General features: G+C 41.0%; 1 protein-coding gene across 2 annotated transcripts; it reads left to right on the top strand.

The window, feature by feature from the left end:
* Window positions 1-416: 416 nt before the first annotated feature.
* On the top strand, window positions 417-15,494 carry LOC144464534 (uncharacterized). 2 transcript variants are annotated; one of them, XM_078172005.1, is made up of 8 exons: window positions 417-2,458; window positions 6,067-6,104; window positions 6,591-6,734; window positions 7,769-9,878; window positions 10,050-10,289; window positions 12,048-12,107; window positions 13,123-13,182; window positions 14,789-15,494. In XM_078172005.1, exons 3-8 carry the CDS (start codon window positions 6,606-6,608, stop codon window positions 14,998-15,000), a joined length of 2,811 nt encoding a protein of 936 aa, XP_078028131.1. In that variant the 5' UTR covers window positions 417-2,458; window positions 6,067-6,104; window positions 6,591-6,605; the 3' UTR covers window positions 15,001-15,494. The 2 variants fall into 2 exon arrangements, with proteins under 2 accessions (XP_078028131.1, XP_078028132.1); XM_078172006.1 differs by lacking the exon at window positions 417-2,458 and having other exon boundaries at window positions 5,529-6,104.
* Window positions 15,495-18,678: the final 3,184 nt, after the last annotated feature.

Below are 18,678 nucleotides of genomic sequence, written 5' to 3'. Positions count from 1 at the left end.
GTTTTTAAAGGCAGATAGATTTGTACGTCATCTGTAAAGCAGTGAAATGAGACGTTGTGCTTTCTAAATATGGATCCCAATGGCAACATATATATCGAAAAGAGGAGGGGACCCAAAATAGAACCCTGAGGCACCCCACAGCTCAGGGGGGAAGTGGCCGAAGCTGGACAGAGAAGCTCCTGTCTGAGAGGTAGGACTGAAACCACTCAAGAACAGTACCCTTAATGCCCACACAGGTGTTTAAGCGAGACAGGAGAAGGTTGCGATCCACTGCATCAAAGGCAGCTGTCAGATCCAGAGGGACCAGGACCGCAGAGTTACCAGAGTCAACTGTTAAAAGAAGGTCATTTAAAATTCTTAAAAGTACCGTTTCTGTGCAATGGCGTGACTTAAAACCAGACTGGAACTTCTTGGAAATGCCATTTAGATCAATAAAATACTGCAGCTGTTCATTAACCACCTTCTCCAAGACCTTAGAAAGAAAAGTAAGCTTGGAGATAGGCCTAAAGTTGGATAAAACTGTGGGGTCTAGATTATGTTTTTTGATGACGGGCTGGACCACAGCATGTTTAAAGGCAGCTGGGACGAAGATGAATTTATCAGATCCATAACAGAGGGCCCAATGATATGGAAAACGTCCTTAAAAAGATGAGGTGGGATGCTGTCAAGAGGACAGTAAGAAGGCTTGAGGTGCTGGACAATATCAGTTAAAGCTGAGAAAGACACTTAGATGTAAATGTTGCATCTTTCTTTTAGATAAAACACATTTTTGACTTGTGAATGAGTCAATGGAATTTCTTGCAATAATGAAAAAATACTGGCAATCATGTCCGCCTGGCACAAACCACATGTTTTGGACAGCTGTGAAGTGACAGAATGTCCCACCATCATGGTTCTTATATTGCCAGATTCCAGAGAGTCTCCCCTCTTCATATATGGCAGAATATGTTAACTTCCAACTTGCTATGCTGAGATACATGTAAAAATGTAAGAATTTAGTCACACGGATTTGTTCTTTTCATTGATATAAAAATTAATATAAAATACAGGCACATAGAAGGACATGAAATGATGGCAAATCTGGATAGCCCCGATTGTCCCAAAAAAACCCCAAGATATAGCATGTGTATGTAGCCTTTATAATGACTGTGATATGAGCTTAGAAGTAAAGGCAGTAAAAATACCCCAAAAAGGCCTAGGGCCCAAAGGGTTAATTTATGATTTAATTAATCACAATTAAAAATTAACCCTTAGATGCCAGTTTGATCATATACCACTAAGTGCTTTTTTGAAAAATACACTATAATTCAATATTCTAAAAGCAAAATTGACTTTGATTATTATTAGTATCATCGGTTGACCCAAGTAGAAGAAGAAGAAATGATTTGGGACTTCTCCTGTGCATTTGACCCTAACTATGTAAGAGCAGTGGTGCTATGGCAGACCCTCTGCACTGTCATCAGCACAAATTATGTGCCCCTGTGATAAAATCCACCATCCCCCCTGATTTTGTTTTTTTTTACAACTTGAGTACTGGTCTTTACTATGAAGCTGTAGTCCTTCCACCTACTCTAGATGATTACTGTCTTAACACACACAACCTGATTTTTGAGGTCCCCATCCGGACTATGCCCCTCCCCCACTGCCCCCCTTTGTCGACTGGCGCACCTGCGCCTGACGAGTGACGTCAGAGTGCGTCCGGAGGCAGAGAGGAGGAGGAGGAGGAGGAGGTAAACACCGGTGGATTCGTGATGGAGACGGTGAGTATTAAGTTAATGAAATAGGCTCGCCATGTCTTCTTGAGTTACATTTATAACAACTGTACAATTGTGTCCAGCATGAAAATAGAGAATGACGTCGCAAAATGCAGTTTAGGAAGTTAGCTGTGTGGGTTAGCCTTTGTTAGCTAATGTTAGCTGACCATGAACGCTAGCTTCACGTGCTACACTATTAGCCAGGGCTTAAGACCGGATATAAACGGCGGGTGTTGGTCGGGATTTAACCATTTGTACTTTTTAACTCTGGTCGCGGCTTCATGTCTCACGTGACACAGACTGCGTGGATGAGAGAGAGAGAGACTCGGTGAAACTTGTTATGCTCATTTTTCATTTCTCAATCCAGAAATTGGCTGTTGTAATATGAATGTGAAGTGTTCTGCTGAGTGAAGTTACATTGCCTTTTTTTCACTGAATGATGCCAGAATCTGATCTATTTTGTGTAAAACACTGAACAATACTTGAGTTAGTGGTTTGATAATATTTTGGAGATGAATATTGATGATATAAAAAATAAATTAAACATCACAAAATAGCAAGTAATGACTATTATTGTTTTAGATGATTGAATACTGCTGTTATTACTTTGACTGCTGTATGTAATCTGACATGTTGACTGTGTCTGTGCTGACAGGAGGATGGCCCGAGTTTGAGATCCACAGGACTCAGCTCTGAATGTGCAGGTATGAAAGTAATAACACAATCCAGAAAGTAATTTGTGAAACCTGTATATATATTGAATCGTTCTTTGCATCCTGTTTATTATTTATCTGTGTTTTTTATTGAGCCATGCTTGTACTTTTGTTCTACTCTGCATCTTTGATGTTTTCTTCTGAATGACGATAAAGAGAATATTGAATCTTGATTCAGTAATGATGGGAAATGTAACTTGGACAGCTGAGCACGCAACCCTCTGTTAAAGGCTACTGTTAGTGTTATTGTTACTCTTTAGTAAATGTATATCATCATTATTCAGTTAGTTTGCATTTTGACATAATTATATATTTAATCATATAAATTATTATGTAACCACCAATAATTTGCAAGCTGAGTGAGGAGCTGCTGTGTACTGGATCCTCCACTAACACATGTCAGCTAAATCAAAAAAAGAAGAAAAAAACAATATCAGTTAATGTTTTTATTTGAGTATTTTCTCCCATGTCTCACCATCAAACAGACCTTTGCTCTGGAGCTACAGTTTGTGAACCCTTGAACTACTGTATAACTGTACACAAGCCAGGGCTCAACAATAAGGATTGCCTGATTGCCCGGGGCAAGTAAAACTCACGGTCGGGCATGTAACCTAACAACTCACTTGCCCGATCGGGCAAGTTGCTAAAAATAGTAAAAGTTAATAACTAATTGATAAAATAAATGTATTTTAAAACGTGCTCTTCTGCTCTGATGCAGGCGCACGGCGGAGTTCCGCCACATACACAGGTGAGCACGCTAGAGCGGCTCGGGCCGCATTTTCCTGACCAAACCTGACCCCGAGCCCGGTGCAGTTTGTCAGCTGACAAAGTTATTGAAATGGACAGTGTGTAAATAACCATCAACAGACTGCTGTTACGCACAGACAGACACGCTGCTCGCACAGCAGCTCAGTACAGCACTCATGCTGAGCTTGTGTTGTGTTCAGGCGTTGTCACGTAAATAACAACTTCCAACACTTAAATAGGTCATAGCACAAAACAGCAGCATGTCAAGTGACTTTTTACTTTATTATTAGTGCTGCACGATTAATCTAATCGCAATCGAGATGTCAGGCTGTGCGATTACATAACTGCATGAAAGGCTGCGATTTGCGATTTAATGTAGGCTAAATAAATGTTAACGTGTGTGTCTGTGAACGTGACTGCGTCTCCTGTAGTGTGTGGAGTTTGTTGACATCACGCCCACAAGCTATCCTGGTGCGTGCAGCCGGCGTGCAGCAGTGACCAACACAGACGCTGAAGAAGAGCATGAGCTCGACCATGAACAGGCTGAGTTGGTGGCGAAAAAAACGTCTGTTACATGGCGATACTTTGGATTCAGGTACGGCGACGTTGAACAGAAAGACGTGCTGTTTAAAAGTTAAAGTCGCCACGTCCCGCGGCAACACGACCAGTCTATATCAGCACTCGAGACGGGACGTGGCGACTTCCACTTTTAAACTTTTACACAGCCTTTCTGTCCAACGTCGCCGTACCTGAAAGACGTGCTGTGTAAAAGTTTAAAAGTTAAAGTCGCCATGTCCCGCGGCAACACAACCAATCTATAACAACACTTGAGACAGCACAGGGAAAAGTAGGAAGAGTGCATATGAGAGAAAGCCGAGCCGTGTAACGTTAAAGACAGTGAGACAACTGACAGCCGTCAGAGCCTTATAAAACAACATCCAAGCACAGTTAAGCAAACATTTGTAAGTGTCACAGGGAAATCATGGACTCCATAACAAATGAAAAATTGAGCAATTTTGCTCTGTTTCGGCCCACTTGAGATGCTGCTGGGTTGTGCTATGGTGTGCTGGAATTTGTCATTTATGTGACAACGCCTGAACACAACACAGGCTCGCACCGCTGTGTGTACAGTTTGTGTTTATGTTTATTTTATTTAAGAAGGGACAGTGCACATTAATTAACATAATCACCTAAGTCACGTAAATGTGCCAAATTTAGCCATACAGGCTAATTTTCATCTGCAGATGTGCTGCGCTGCTGTGTGAGCAGCATGTTTGACTGTGCTCAGTCTGTTAATGGTCATTGACACACTGTCTGTCCATAATAATAACTATGTCAGGTCAGTGCCCCCTGATATAATGTAGGGAAACACTGAATCAAGCAAAAAAAGACTCATGATACCATTTATTTATTATATTTTATTGTAATTATATTGTAATCGCAATCGCAAATCGCAATAGTGTCCACCATAATCGCAATCACACATTTTTATCAAATCGTGCAGCACTATTTATTATATTCAATAAAATTATATGTTCCTAAATCTTGAGACACCTCATATGTAAGCTAGACAGACATTTCACCTGCTCATACTGTGCACACATGCACTGTATGTACTTAGTCCTAAAGAGCCCTTCTGGTGCCAGTAGATACATAGAAACATCCCAGCAGGCTGTGCTTTGCAAGCATACAAAAAAGTTTCAAGCATGTGAAAATTATTTTTCATGCGTGTGCTTCACCTCCGCTGCTATAACTCCATCCTAGGGGAAACACTGCTGTGTGCGTTTAGTGCAACAGGTGGATGTGGTAGTCTACTGGTAGAGTAGAGAGAGGGCTAAGTAGCATTGAAGTAGAGTAGAGCAGGGCAGAGAGATGGAAGCAAAATATATTAAACCCGGTGTTAATACAGCAGAACTGGAGAGAGGGGTGAAAAATAAATAGAGGTGGGCAAGGCTCAAGTAGGGCGCAAAATTATAGACGGAGAACGATTGACAAATTTTTCACTTTAAGCCCTGACACTGTCATTTTTGTGTAGGAATTATGCTACAATACATGACATATGTTGTTTTAATTAATAAATACAGTGTGAATAAAGATTACATAACATAAAAATAACTGCAGTCTGTTATTTGATAGCCGCTTAAATTAAACAATTTTTAGAGGGCAAGTAAAAACTGACTTCGGGCAAGTAGATCTCTGACCAACTTGCCCGACCGGGCAAGTGAAAAAAAAACCTTAGCCTTGAACCCTGCAAGCTTACCCTGGGTTCACACAGCAATGATCCACAAATCAGCTGTTTGAGTCGGACAGAGGAGGAGTGTTTGTGTGCAGGAACACAGTTGTTCAGTGGTTGAAAAATTGTAGCTTCAAATTAAAGGTCTGTTCAACAACAGAGAAGTAAGTAAGTAAGTAATGTTTATTTTTTTACAGTACTTTACACAGAAAGAATTCACAAAGTGCTTCATAGTAAAATTAGAAAGAATATAATACCTAGCATAAGGTAGAGACACAGTGAGATCAGAAAAAGCAGAAAACATAGTCTAAAAAATATGAAGAAGGTGGTGAAAGTACTCAAGAGAAAACAAACGGCAACTGATATCAATGTTTTCTATGGTCATGTTTTGAAGCAGCTAAGATGATGTTGTTCTGCTCTCCCGTTCAAAGCAGCTCATCACTTTCTGTTTCACTGCTCCTTTAAACTGAATCAATGCAACTAACACATTGACCATGATGACAACCTCAGAACAAGTAACAACATCTAGTACACAAAGACTGGACAACTCCAACTGGTCAGTGAGAGGCTCAACCTCAGCTGATTTAACATTTACCTTTTCTTTGATTTTTATTTTTAGATGTTGATGGTAGCAGTGAGCCTGAACATGAGGAGGAGGTAGGTTATGCCATCTTCTTACAAGTAACATTTAAACCAGTAAAATCACCAGATGATACTGAGTTTATGGGAGGCCACCAATCTGATCCTGGTGTTTGTGTTATCCTGTGGAGTCTGTTCAGTTTCAGAGTTGATGGTTTTGACTCCTATGAATCTGCTCAGATAGTCTCATAGTGTCTGAACAGACTCATACTGTCTGTTCCATTTAAGACACAATATTTTTATGTGCTGTGGTCAGACAACTAAAGATAAGCACATGGTGTTCAGCACAGTGGTTCAATTTCTGCATCTCCGGTGCCATGGTTGTTCAGTGTTGTTTCTCGTCTAGACCCTTTGTTACGTGTTGTTCCTTCTCTTTGCTCTGGCTCTTTACATGGTCCCCTCAAATTAGATTTAAATGCCAAAATAGAAAAGGTGTATAGCTTTTACTGAACAATTGTGAAAAACATTTGAACTTCATTTTTACGGGTGTTTGGTGTTTCACAGGCAAAAAGTCGCCATATGCTTTATATACAGAAGCTCAAATCACACCATGACATGTGTGAAAAGCGCTACGAGGCGGCACAGGCAGAGAGGCAAAAGGAGGAGAGGAAGAGGACCTTGGTTCTACAACGTCAGCAGGATACAGCAGTAAGTCCTGCTACACCCTTTAAACAGGGATGCGTAGATCCGATATTAAGATCGGATATTGGCTCCGATATTGACTAATTAGCTGGATCAGGTAAATGAGGCAGATCCATGACACAGATTTGTTTACTTCAATTCTATGTTAGTCACACCACTACAACATGTGTCCGCTGCATGCACAGCAACAACCAGCAGCTGCCTCTCTGTGTGAAAAGTATGTCTTTCTGTTGTGTGTCAGTGTAAACATTGCAACATGTTTGACAGTGTAGCCTCACACCTTTTTACACCATAGGCCAGTGGGTGTGAGCAGGTTTGTCACAAAGAGTAAACCCACCGAAAATATGTTATATATGTTAGTGTTAAAATTTGTGTTTCAGAGTGATCACATGACTACAGAGTTAGCTGTAGCCATGTAAGAAGCTTCTGTCAGTGACTGTGCTGCAGCCTCTGTGATCCCTGAGCTAACAGATGCTCAGTGGCTACAGCTCACTCCGTGATCTTGTGATCACTGTAACATATATAACATATTTTCGGTGGGTTTACTCTTTGTGACAAACCTGCTCACACCCACTGGCCTATAGTTAAGGTGCACAGTCAAAGATGTTGCCATGTTTACACTGACACATAACAGAAAGACATTAGTCTTCACACAGAGAGGCAGCTGCTGGTTGATGCCATTGGAGAACCTAATATCAACTACTACTTCTACCAAACTACCACAGTAACTGGCCATGACCATTGCAAGTGAGATATACAGTACATGTATATAGATACACATGAATAATCTTAACTGTAAAATAGCAATGGCAAATATGTAATGCTAGTGATATAGCGTAAAACCAGTAACTGTTTCATGTGTAGTGGGAATTCTAGTTACTATTGCTTGTAAGTAGCATTATTTAGAGTACTTACCTGTTCAGGTTGATAGTGAGCATGTCAGTGTTTTCTCAAACAGTGAGATCTGCTGTGAAAAAAATGATTTCAGATACTTACCAAGCAGGACTTAGAAATCTGACTTTTAACCTCTTGTTTTTTAGCCGGACAGAGAAGCTCTCGGGTTGGTGTCAGAGGAATCAAGTTTTGAATTTAGTGAGGATGACTATGTCCCTGAATGTGGAGTAACCAACAGTGATAGCTCACTTGATGTCAAACTTGAAAGGAAGAGAAAAGTGCAAAAAACACATTCAGATCGGGAAGTATCTGTCCTACTCAAGAAAACGCATCTCCTGCCTGCAAAAGAGAGTGGACCGTCTTCAACAGATGATTCTGTCACTGTCATGACATGTCAGGACAGCGATGATGCAGCTCACGTCAAACGACAAAAAAAGACGAGTAAGAGAAAAGCCCAGAAAAGATCTCCAGATCATGCTGAGGAAGTCACTGTACCTTGCAAGAAAAGGCGTCCTCAGACATCAAAAGAGAGCGGATCATCTTCTTACAAGTCTGTGATGGTAATGACATTGAAAAAAAAACCTGATGGTGGCAGATTGTACAACAAAACATCTTATTGTACATTTTGTTCAAAACCTTACCGTAAAATGGCTCGTCATTTAGAGTCTAAACATAAAGACAAGCCAGATGTGGCTAGAGCAATTGCGTTTCCAAAAGGCTCTAAAGAGCGAAGGATTCAGTTCTCTCTCTTAAAGAATAAGGGGAACCGTATCCACAATAGTGATGTGCTCAAAAAGGGAAAAGGGATTGTGATACCTCGTCAGCAACCAAACAATCCTGTAAAGCCTTCTGATTATATGCACTGTATAAACTGCGAGGCTTATCTAAAAAGAAGATCACTGTGGAAACACATGAAGATCTGCCACCTAAAGAGGACAGCTGAGGGGTACAAAAGAGGAAAGTCTAGGGTCCAAACCCTCTGTGCATACACTCAGCCAGTTCCAAACAGTGTCAGTGAGCAGCTCTGGAAATTGGTTCTTTCTATGAACGAAGATGATGTAGCACATGCTGTCCGCAATGAAAGGCTCATATTGAAGTTGGGTGAACATCTGTTTAACAAACATGGTCATGATATCACAAAGCATGAATATATTCGACAAAAGATGCGCGAGACAGGTCGCTTGCTCCTACAGGGACAGCAGAGCCAGAATTTGAAAGAAATGTCTGATTTTTTTGCACCAGCCAATTTTCCTCGCGTGATTGAAGCTGTGAAGGTGGTAGCTGGATTTAGCGAGGAAACTGGGACTTACACAACACCATCCTTAGCGTTGAAATTAGGCCATAGCCTTAAAAAGTTGGCCAATATTCTCGAATGTGAGGGCATGATGTCAGGTGACGAGGAGGCCATTCACAATGCAAAGGTGTTCAGACAGATATGCAACACAAAATGGAATGAATGCATTTCATCGCAGGCCCTCAGGACACTCACTGAGGCGAAATGGAACAGGCCACAGCTCCTGCCCTTCACGGAGGACGTGAAAAAGATGCATCAGTGTATTGATAAACAGAGAAAGGATTTCCAACAAAAACTTGAACTTGAAAAAAGCAAGAAAAATTGGTCAGAACTTGCGAAACTTACACTCTGTGAGTTAATTATTTTTAACCGCAGAAGAGAGGGGGAGGTTTCGAAGATGTCTGTCAGTTCTTTCACAGCACGACAGACCTGGTCTCATCCTGATGTGGAGCTGGCATTGACTGACCTGGAGAAGAAACTGTGTGAACATTTTCAAAGGATAGAGATAAGAGGGAAACGAGGACGTAAAGTTCCACTGCTCCTCACCCCAGAAATGCAGGCATCAATGGAGCTCCTTGCAAAGACTCGTAATGACTGCGAAGTTCCAGACAGCAATCAATTCATGTTTGCAAGGCCACAGGCACTAACGCACTTTCGAGGATCGGATGTTATTCGACAGATAGCTCAATCCTGTGGGGCCAGTAACCCAGAGGCACTGTCCTCTACTAAGTTGAGGAAACACATGGCCACAATGTCCCAGCTTCTCAATCTCAAGGACAATGAAATGGACAACCTCGCGGATTTCTTAGGTCATGACATAAGAGTTCACCGCCAATACTACAGGCTGCCTGAAGGAACATTACAGCTGGCTAAGGTCAGCAAAATGCTGATGGCCCTGGAAAGAGGGAGAATGGCAGAGTTCAAGGGACAAACTCTGGATGAGATCTCCATTGATCCGCAAGGTAAAACAACCTCTGTGGTAACTGTATTCATTTGTTTCTCTCTTTAATTTATCATATTCACATTCTTCTTAGTTGTGCAGCCTATGTTTTGCCCTCTTGTGGGATGTTGCTGTCATGTACTGATGAATGTGTATTCAATACTTTTATCCATGTGGTTACTGTGGTCCTCAGAGGAAATAGCTCAGGACAGTGACCAGTCAGACTTGGATGAAGACGACGACCAGATGGCTGCTTCTACATCATTTTCTACGCCCTCCAGACCTTCATCCTCCACACCTTCATCATCCTCCAGACTTTCAACGTCCTCCACAACTTCATCATCCTCCAGACTTTCAACGTCCTCCACAACTTCATCATCCTCCAGACTTTCAACGTCCTCCACACCTTCATCATCCTCCAGTCCTTCATCAAGTAAGCTGACAACTATTGGGTAGTAATTTTATTCTTTTTTCATATTTATTTTGATTGCATTTTTTATTGCATTTTTTTTTCTACATTTCTTAAATAACAGTAAAGATTTATTAACTGGTGGAATTTAAAAGATTGGAAATAGTTATTTGAAATGCTTCTTAAAGGTATCATTTATACAGTTGTAATCATGTTCTTTTGAATCCTTTATATGTATATTTGTTGTTGACATTGTTAAAAATGTTGATAACACTGAAAGATACATAGCTATTGCAGCTTGAGGATGACAAGGGACAATAACATAATCACAAAGGCAGAATTAGAAAAGCAGCTTTTATTCACTTAAGATTCAGCTCAGTGCAGGACACAAGAAACCTCAGGAAATTAACAATAAAAGGCAAATACTGCAATAGCCCCAAATTACATATAGTTAGACATTGCTATGCTAAGATCACACACTGACAATATCTCTGCAGGCATAATTCTCCAGAGTGCCACTGTACTGTACTTATGTGGTTGTTGATGATTGAGTCCAGACACAGAAGAAGAAGGAGCAGGTGCTGGTCCACCACCAGGACTGGACTTGATTCTGGTCCTCATACAGACATGGAATTAGAGCAGGCATGGGCAAGGGCTGTGGCTGCAGGTTTTTGTTCCAACCAAGCAACAGCACACCAGACTTGACCCATTTAATCAGCTGATTTGTTAAACTGTGTGCTCTTGATTGGTTGTAGAAAAAAACTGCAACACCTGGCTCTTTGTGGAATAGTTTGTCCATGTCTGGTGTGGCAAGATCATAGTTTGTATATCCAAACATGTCATGTCTGTAATGAATAGTGAGGGGAAATATAGGTTTAAATAAATGCAGTAGCAATGTTGAATATGCTGAGAGGCACAATATGAACAGTTGAAACAGTCTGAAAATTATGAAATGCTGAAGTTTCATTTCCTGTATTCACAACTAGAGAGATGATGACAAATCACTGTTTGCACTATAGAACCAATAAACAGGGAGTGGAGCTCAGTGAGAGCTGATCCTGAACCAGCCGGTTCTGGATCAGAGGGTCCAGCATCAGAATCTTTACTCACCTCATGTACTGTCTGAGCTCCTGATGGAACCTAAACATTCAGTCCTGCCTGATCTCCTACCAGTGATGAAAAAGAGTCACAATATGGTGACACCATCAACACTGGGTCTACTGCAGGGCCAGAATTTTTTGCAACAGAATCCTTGGGGGGGCAGATATTCAAACAGGCCTAGATTGAAATAAAGTTCACCTTTTTGCCTTATTATTTAGTTGTTTATATTTTATTTTACTATAAGTACATCATTTTTATTTATACACATATTTGGTGTTTTTTATTATATAAAATGATGAAAAATCTTGACACAGCCCATCATATCATCATTTACATATCATGCTGGAGCTGCAGACTTCTATCCTCAGACATGCCCTGTGATTTTCAGCTTAAATATGAAAGGAGGCTGACAATCACAGGACAGGTCTGTTCTGAGGATACAAGTCATCGGTCCTGACATGTGTGTTTCTCTTCTACAACACACATTCTACATCTCGGAGGCCGTGTCTTTCCACACATGAGCTTCCTTCTTCTTCTTTCAAATGGGGCAGAGCTCAGTGGGAAACATTAGGAGAGACACAGGCGAGGCCATCTGTAGACCTAGTAATGTTTTATGTTATTAAGGTTTCATATTCATCAGGTTCACTACTTCTTTTACTAAGAGAGCTGTTGTGTTTCCAGATAAATCCAGTGAGAGAGAGAGATCCACCAGTGGAAAGGACAGCACACTTCCAGCTCAAGGTAACATCTACAATAAATAGTAGAACATGAGGGTTATGGACACAAACAAAATAAACTAGAGCAACAACTGTCATTTTTAAATAGTGTTTTATATTGTTTTCATATATTTTACTGATCACAATTATAGAATGCGAGTGTGTTTTATTGAAAGCAAGGCTGGGTGTGCGTATGAATATACAGTGAATTTTTTAGGTGCAGTACAAGAAAATCTCATAGCCTATTGTCTCTGTACAAATGTACAGTCAGTTATAAACTAAGTCTCATGTTACTGATGTAATTAGCTGGGCAACAGCCAACAGAATTAAACTTTACAAAATACTTGGATGAACCCAGTTGACAACATCACAACTTTGACACTTGAAATGTTGGTCAGTAAATTAGTGATTACTCACCGGTCTGAAGAAAGGCTGCAGCAGCAGCTGTGGAAAATCACATCCAGATTTACTTGTTTCACCTCTTTTTTTTGCCATCAAATAAGGTCAGACATCTGTGAAGAAAATAGGACTTTCTTGGAGCTGCAGCCTCTAAGCGTTTCTGTGATTCTAGTTGCGAACTGTAGGTAACATTGTGCTCTGGGGGAAGCTGTTCTTCTGTAGGAGGGGAGACAAGATGCTACACTCACTCATATGGCATCTACTGTCAAAATGGTGTAAAAATATGGAATGGGTCAGGGCTAGCTGGTTAGCATAGATGGCGAAAAATAGATGGAGGTCTTGGTCATGACATCATCACGGTGGCTTCTTCACATCATTGCCAGTGTTTGTTCCTTTTGGCAGGTCTGACACTGTACCTGAACTATTTTGTCCCTCAGTGTGACAGCTCAGGACAGGACAGGTTTCATACCTGAGGAGAGCTCCTGTCACAGCCTCAGGATGTTTCAGTGTTCTGTGTCAGCTAATCAGTCATTAGGAGTCATTAAGACAGATCTGTAGACCTAGTAATGTTTTATGTTATTAAGGTTTCATATTCATCAGGTTCACTACTTCTTTTACTAAGAGAGCTGTTGTGTTTCCAGATAAATCCAGTGAGAGAGAGAGATCCACCAGTGGAAAGGACAGCACACTTCCAGCTCAAGGTAACATCTACAGTAAATAGTAGAACATGAGGGTTATGGACATGTCTGAGGCCTGTACTGCGAAGGAGGCTCAACATAGCCAGGCTTTGTGTTCATGTTCTGGCTTAACAAAACCTAAAGCCAACTCAACTTGGTTTGTCAAGTCCGACTCTCAGCGTTGTGCTCTGTGTGCGTTCACATAAAAAGAGGTGTTTGGCGTCATATGATTCTGCTTCCGCACACGGCCGCTGATTTCAGCCAAGAGGAGCAGGTTGCTTTAATGGAGAGAGCATGAGTGATATAAAAAAGCGTGATCACAGCCAAAAGCTACACTGTTGCTGCAAATATGATAATGAATAACAAGTAAAGAGAGGAGGCTGATTTTAATTTCTGACAGCTGAACATTGCGGTACTTTTAAATACGAAGATTTATCCATTTAAACAAAATAAACTAGAGCAACAACTGTCATTTTTAAATAGTGTTTTATATTGTTTTCATATATTTTACTGATCACAATTATAGAATGTGAGTGTGTTTTATTGAAAGCAAGGCTGGGTGTGCGTATGAATATACAGTGAATTTTTTAGGTGCTGTACAAGCAAATCTCAGCCTATTGTCTCTGTACAATGACAAAGACCTTTTTAACTGTGAAAATAGCATAGACATATTCAAGATTTGTGTTTGGGCAACACTGCCATATAACAGGCGAAACATTGAAATTAATTTATTCATGGCCACATCAAAGTGAAATGATTAACTTTACTGATTACCTATCTGATTATCTGTAATGCTGCGACCGCACTACTTGTTTCAGTGGCCCAGACTGCTAGGCCTATATAAAAGAAAAAATATATATAGCGTAATGAGCTCCTGACGGGAGTCGGCTCAACAGCTGAGCAGCGTATTCCCTCAGCTGAACATCTACAGGCGGTGACGCTCAGAGAGGAAGTAAACACCAGCGGATCAGCGCGATCTCTTCCTCTGTACAAATGCTCGGTTCTGATCCAGCTCCACTGGACTTTCAAAGTTAAGGTTGCACCCGCTGTAAATGAGTTAAATGGTGAAACAGCGGCGCTTTTATAGCCGATTTTAAGATTAAACTCTGAACATATAGCTAAGCATAAGTTACATAAGTTACCATGGTGATCTAGCCGGGTTAAAAGAGGGCCACCTTTGTGATAAAAGGAAAGCCTGGCTTTAGACTCAACATACCTCGCTAACCCACTAAACTCGCTTCGCAGTACACCCCTCTGGTTACCTGGTTAAACCTGAGATTGTTGATCTCAACACTCATGAGGTCTTCTTCAAAGTCTAATCTAAAAAGTCTTGATCCTAGCTGTCAATAATAATGTGTTTGGTGATTGAAGTTTTAATGTGGTTAAAGCTGATTCTGTGTACAAAGTAGAAACTGTTCAATGGCCTGTATTTTATATTCTGATCAGCCTCAACAGTAAAACCAGTTAACCTCTTTGTGTATAACCAGTTTTGCTCAACTGTTTTTAAGCACTCTGTCTACTATCAAGAAATCATTTGCACCAATGTTGAAATAGGGACCTGCTCTTAACGATGTTGATTAGTTTGAGTTCAGTGTTCAAGAACATTAAGCTATTGTTGTATTTTATTCAGGTTCTTCACAAAGGAGAAGAAAGTGGTCGGAGGAGGAGGTCCAGGCGGTGGAGAAGACACTGAATAGCTTCATAAGGTCCAGGAGGGTTCCAGGAAAAGCAGACTGCATGAGATGTATTGAGGAGTCTCCACAGGCCCTGCAGGACAGGAGCTGGACAGCAGTAAAGTTCTATGTCAAAAACCGAATTGATGCTGCCAAAAGAGGGAGATAAGCTGCTGCTGCTGCTCTGAATTTATTTTGAGTTAAGAAAAAGAGTTGAGTTGAATTAGAACAGGTATTCTATCTTGCCAAGTTAAAATGCACAATATTTGCATTTCGTTCTGTGATTAATTTTTTGATGTGCATCTTTAACTGTGTTGGTTGAATAAGCTGCCAAAAGAGGGAGATAAGCTGCTGCTGCTCTGAATTTATTTTGAGTTAAGAAAAAGAGTTGAGTCGAGTTAGAATAGGTTTTCTATCTTGCTCTGGCAAGATAGGCTCCATGCTCCGGGCTCTGGAGGGCAGGAGCTGGACAGCAAGTAAATGCACACCATTTGCATTTCGTTCTGTGATTTTATATTTTTGATGTGCATCTTTAACCATGTTGGTTGAATAAGCTGCCAAAAGGGGGAGATGAGCTGCTGCTGCTCATAGTTTATTTTAGAGTCAGAGTTGGAGTTGAATGTGCATCTTTAACCGTTTTGGTTGAATAAACCACTTCTCTTATTGCAGTTTTATGAAGTCATCATTCAGCAATACACAAATTCAAGTATTAATTGTTTACATATGCAAGTACAGTACAGGCCAAAAGTTTGGACACACCTTCTCATTCAATGCGTTTTCTTTATTTTCATGACTATTTACATTGTAGATTCTCACTGAAGGCATCAAAACTATGAATGAACACATGTGGAGTTATGTACTTAACAAAAAAAGGTGAAATAACTGAAAACATGTTTTATATTCTAGTTTCTTCAAAATAGCCACCCTTTGCTCTGATTACTGCTTTGCACACTCTTGGCATTCTCTCCATGAGCTTCAAGAGGTAGTCACCTGAAGTGGTTTTCCAACAGTCTTGAAGGAGTTCCCAGAGGTGTTTAGCACTTGTTGGCCCCTTTGCCTTCACTCTGCGGTCCAGCTCACCCCAAACCATCTCGATTGGGTTCAGGTCCGGTGACTGTGGAGGCCAGGTCATCTGCCGCAGCACTCCATCACTCTCCTTCTTGGTCAAATAGCCCTTACACAGCCTGGAGGTGTGTTTGGGGTCATTGTCCTGTTGAAAAATAAATGATCGTCCAGCTAAACGCAAACCGGATGGGATGGCATGTCGCTGCAGGATGCTGTGGTAGCCATGCTGGTTCAGTGTGCCTTCAATTTTGAATAAATCCCCAACAGTGTCACCAGCAAAACACCCCCACACCATCACACCTCCTCCTCCATGCTTCACAGTGGGAACCAGGCATGTGGAATCCATCCGTTCACCTTTTCTGCGTCTCACAAAGACACGGCGGTTGGAACCAAAGATCTCAAATTTGGACTCATCAGACCAAAGCACAGATTTCCACTGGTCTAATGTCCATTCCTTGTGTTTCTTGGCCCAAACAAATCTCTTCTGCTTGTTGCCTCTCCTTAGCAGTGGTTTCCTAGCAGCTATTTGACCATGAAGGCCTGATTGGCGCAGTCTCCTCTTAACAGTTGTTCTAGAGATGGGTCTGCTGCTAGAACTCTGTGTGGCATTCATCTGGTCTCTGATCTGAGCTGCTGTTAACTTGCCATTTCTGAGGCTGGTGACTCGGATGAACTTATCCTCAGAAGCAGAGGTGACTCTTGGTCTTCCTTTCCTGGGTCGGTCCTCATGTGTGCCAGTTTCGTTGTAGCGCTTGATGGTTTTTGCGACTCCACTTGGGGACACATTTAAAGTTTTTGCAATTTTCCGGACTGACTGACCTTCATTTCTTAAAGTAATGACGGCCACTCGTTTTTCTTTAGTTAGCTGATTGGTTCTTGCCATAATATGAATTTTAACAGTTGTCCAATAGGGCTGTCGGCTGTGTATTAACCTGACTTCTGCACAACACAACTGATGGTCCCAACCCCATTGATAAAGCAAGAAATACCACTAATTAACCCTGATAAGGCACACCTGTGAAGTGGAAACCATTTCAGGTGACTACCTCTTGAAGCTCATGGAGAGAATGCCAAGAGTGTGCAAAGCAGTAATCAGAGCAAAGGGTGGCTATTTTGAAGAAACTAGAATATAAAACATGTTTTCAGTTATTTCACCTTTTTTTGTTAAGTACATAACTCAACATGTGTTCATTCATAGTTTTGATACCTTCAGTGAGAATCTACAATGTAAATAGTCATGAAAATAAAGAAAACGCATTGAATGAGAAGGTGTGTCCAAACTTTTGGCCTGTACTGTATATCTGTCATCTTTACTTAAGCAATATCACACTTGAGGTCATGCTGTTGTGCTGAATATCAGCACTGGTGTGACTTGGTCATAGGCACAAGGCTGCAGGTAATCACACCAGTGACTACACTGACAGTGTGTTTTTCCTCCTGTCCATGCTGCTTTTCCCCTTTCTCCAGGGCATGATAACATCTGGATGTTTTTTTCTGTTTACATAATGCCCTCTTTGGTGGCAGTGACTGCCACTATTCAGGCCTGTGTCGAGTGAATTACATTTATATCTGATGGTTCTGAAACAATGCAGGGACAAGTGTGATGTTCATCTTGCAGTGCAGCTGAAGGCATGGTGGGTTAACGCAGTTCATACAAGGAAACATATCTATCAGCAAGCTAATTACTTGGCTTTCACAATCCAAGGCTGTGGATGGTATTTACACCGTTGTGTTAATGCACTATTTGATTTATTTCTATTTTATTCTGTATCTTTTGTGTAGAGGTATTCACTGTGCAGCACAATCGCCCTTATCAGTACAAAAAGAAAAAAAAATATACCCGTTTATTAAGTAAAATGACACAAAGACAACATATCAAATGTTCAAGCCGAGAAATATCATTGTATTGAAAAATTATATCCTCATTAAGAATTTAATACCAACCGCAAAGTTGGAACAGTGGTAACCTAAAAGACCTGAAAAGTTGTGAAATGCTACAAGGTGTTGTGCTGAATATCAGCATTGGTGTGACTTGGTCATAGGCACAAGGCCGCAGGCCGAGTGCCACGGGTAATCACAGCAGTGACTACACTGACATTGTGTTTTTCCTCCTGTCCATGCTGCTTTTCTCCATGTTGTTCTGCTCCTGTCTTCATGATGTTCTGCTTCTCTCCTGTCACTTGTCCATGTTGCTCTAACAACCAGTGCTAACAGATGCAATTATTTCTGTTTATGCACAATCTGGCTCTTGTAGCTTCTCTGCTAACAGTACAACTAGGCCAACACAGCTAGTGTCTAGTGGTGATCATTCAGATGCAGTTATTGTTTATTAAGTATACTTATTCACAGTCTGCTGTATTATTGAGTATGTAACAAATATACAGGGATGGACCTTCAGCTACATCTGTACTTTATTGATAAATCTACATTGCACATATGCTTTATCCACATCACAAGGCCGCAGGCCGAGTGCCACGGGTAATCACAGCAGTGACTACACTGACATTGTGTTTTTCCTCCTGTCCATGCTGCTTTTCTCCATGTTGTTCTGCTCCTGTCTTCATGATGTTCTGCTTCTCTCCTGTCACTTGTCCATGTTGCTCTAACAACCAGTGCTAACAGATGCAGTTATTTCTGTTTATGCACAATCTGGCTCTTGTAGCTTCTCTGCTAACAGTACAACTAGGCCAACACAGCTAGTGTCTAGTGGTGATCATTCAGATGCAGTTATTGTTTATTAAGTATACTTATTCACAGTCTGCTGTATTATTGAGTATGTAAC

Source organism: Epinephelus lanceolatus, chromosome 10 (genome assembly GCF_041903045.1).
Source record: "Epinephelus lanceolatus isolate andai-2023 chromosome 10, ASM4190304v1, whole genome shotgun sequence".
In the NCBI taxonomy this organism is placed as follows: domain Eukaryota; kingdom Metazoa; phylum Chordata; class Actinopteri; order Perciformes; family Serranidae; genus Epinephelus; species Epinephelus lanceolatus.
The sequence above is the reverse complement of the archived record's forward strand: the minus strand, read 5'-3'. Positions and strand labels throughout refer to the sequence as shown.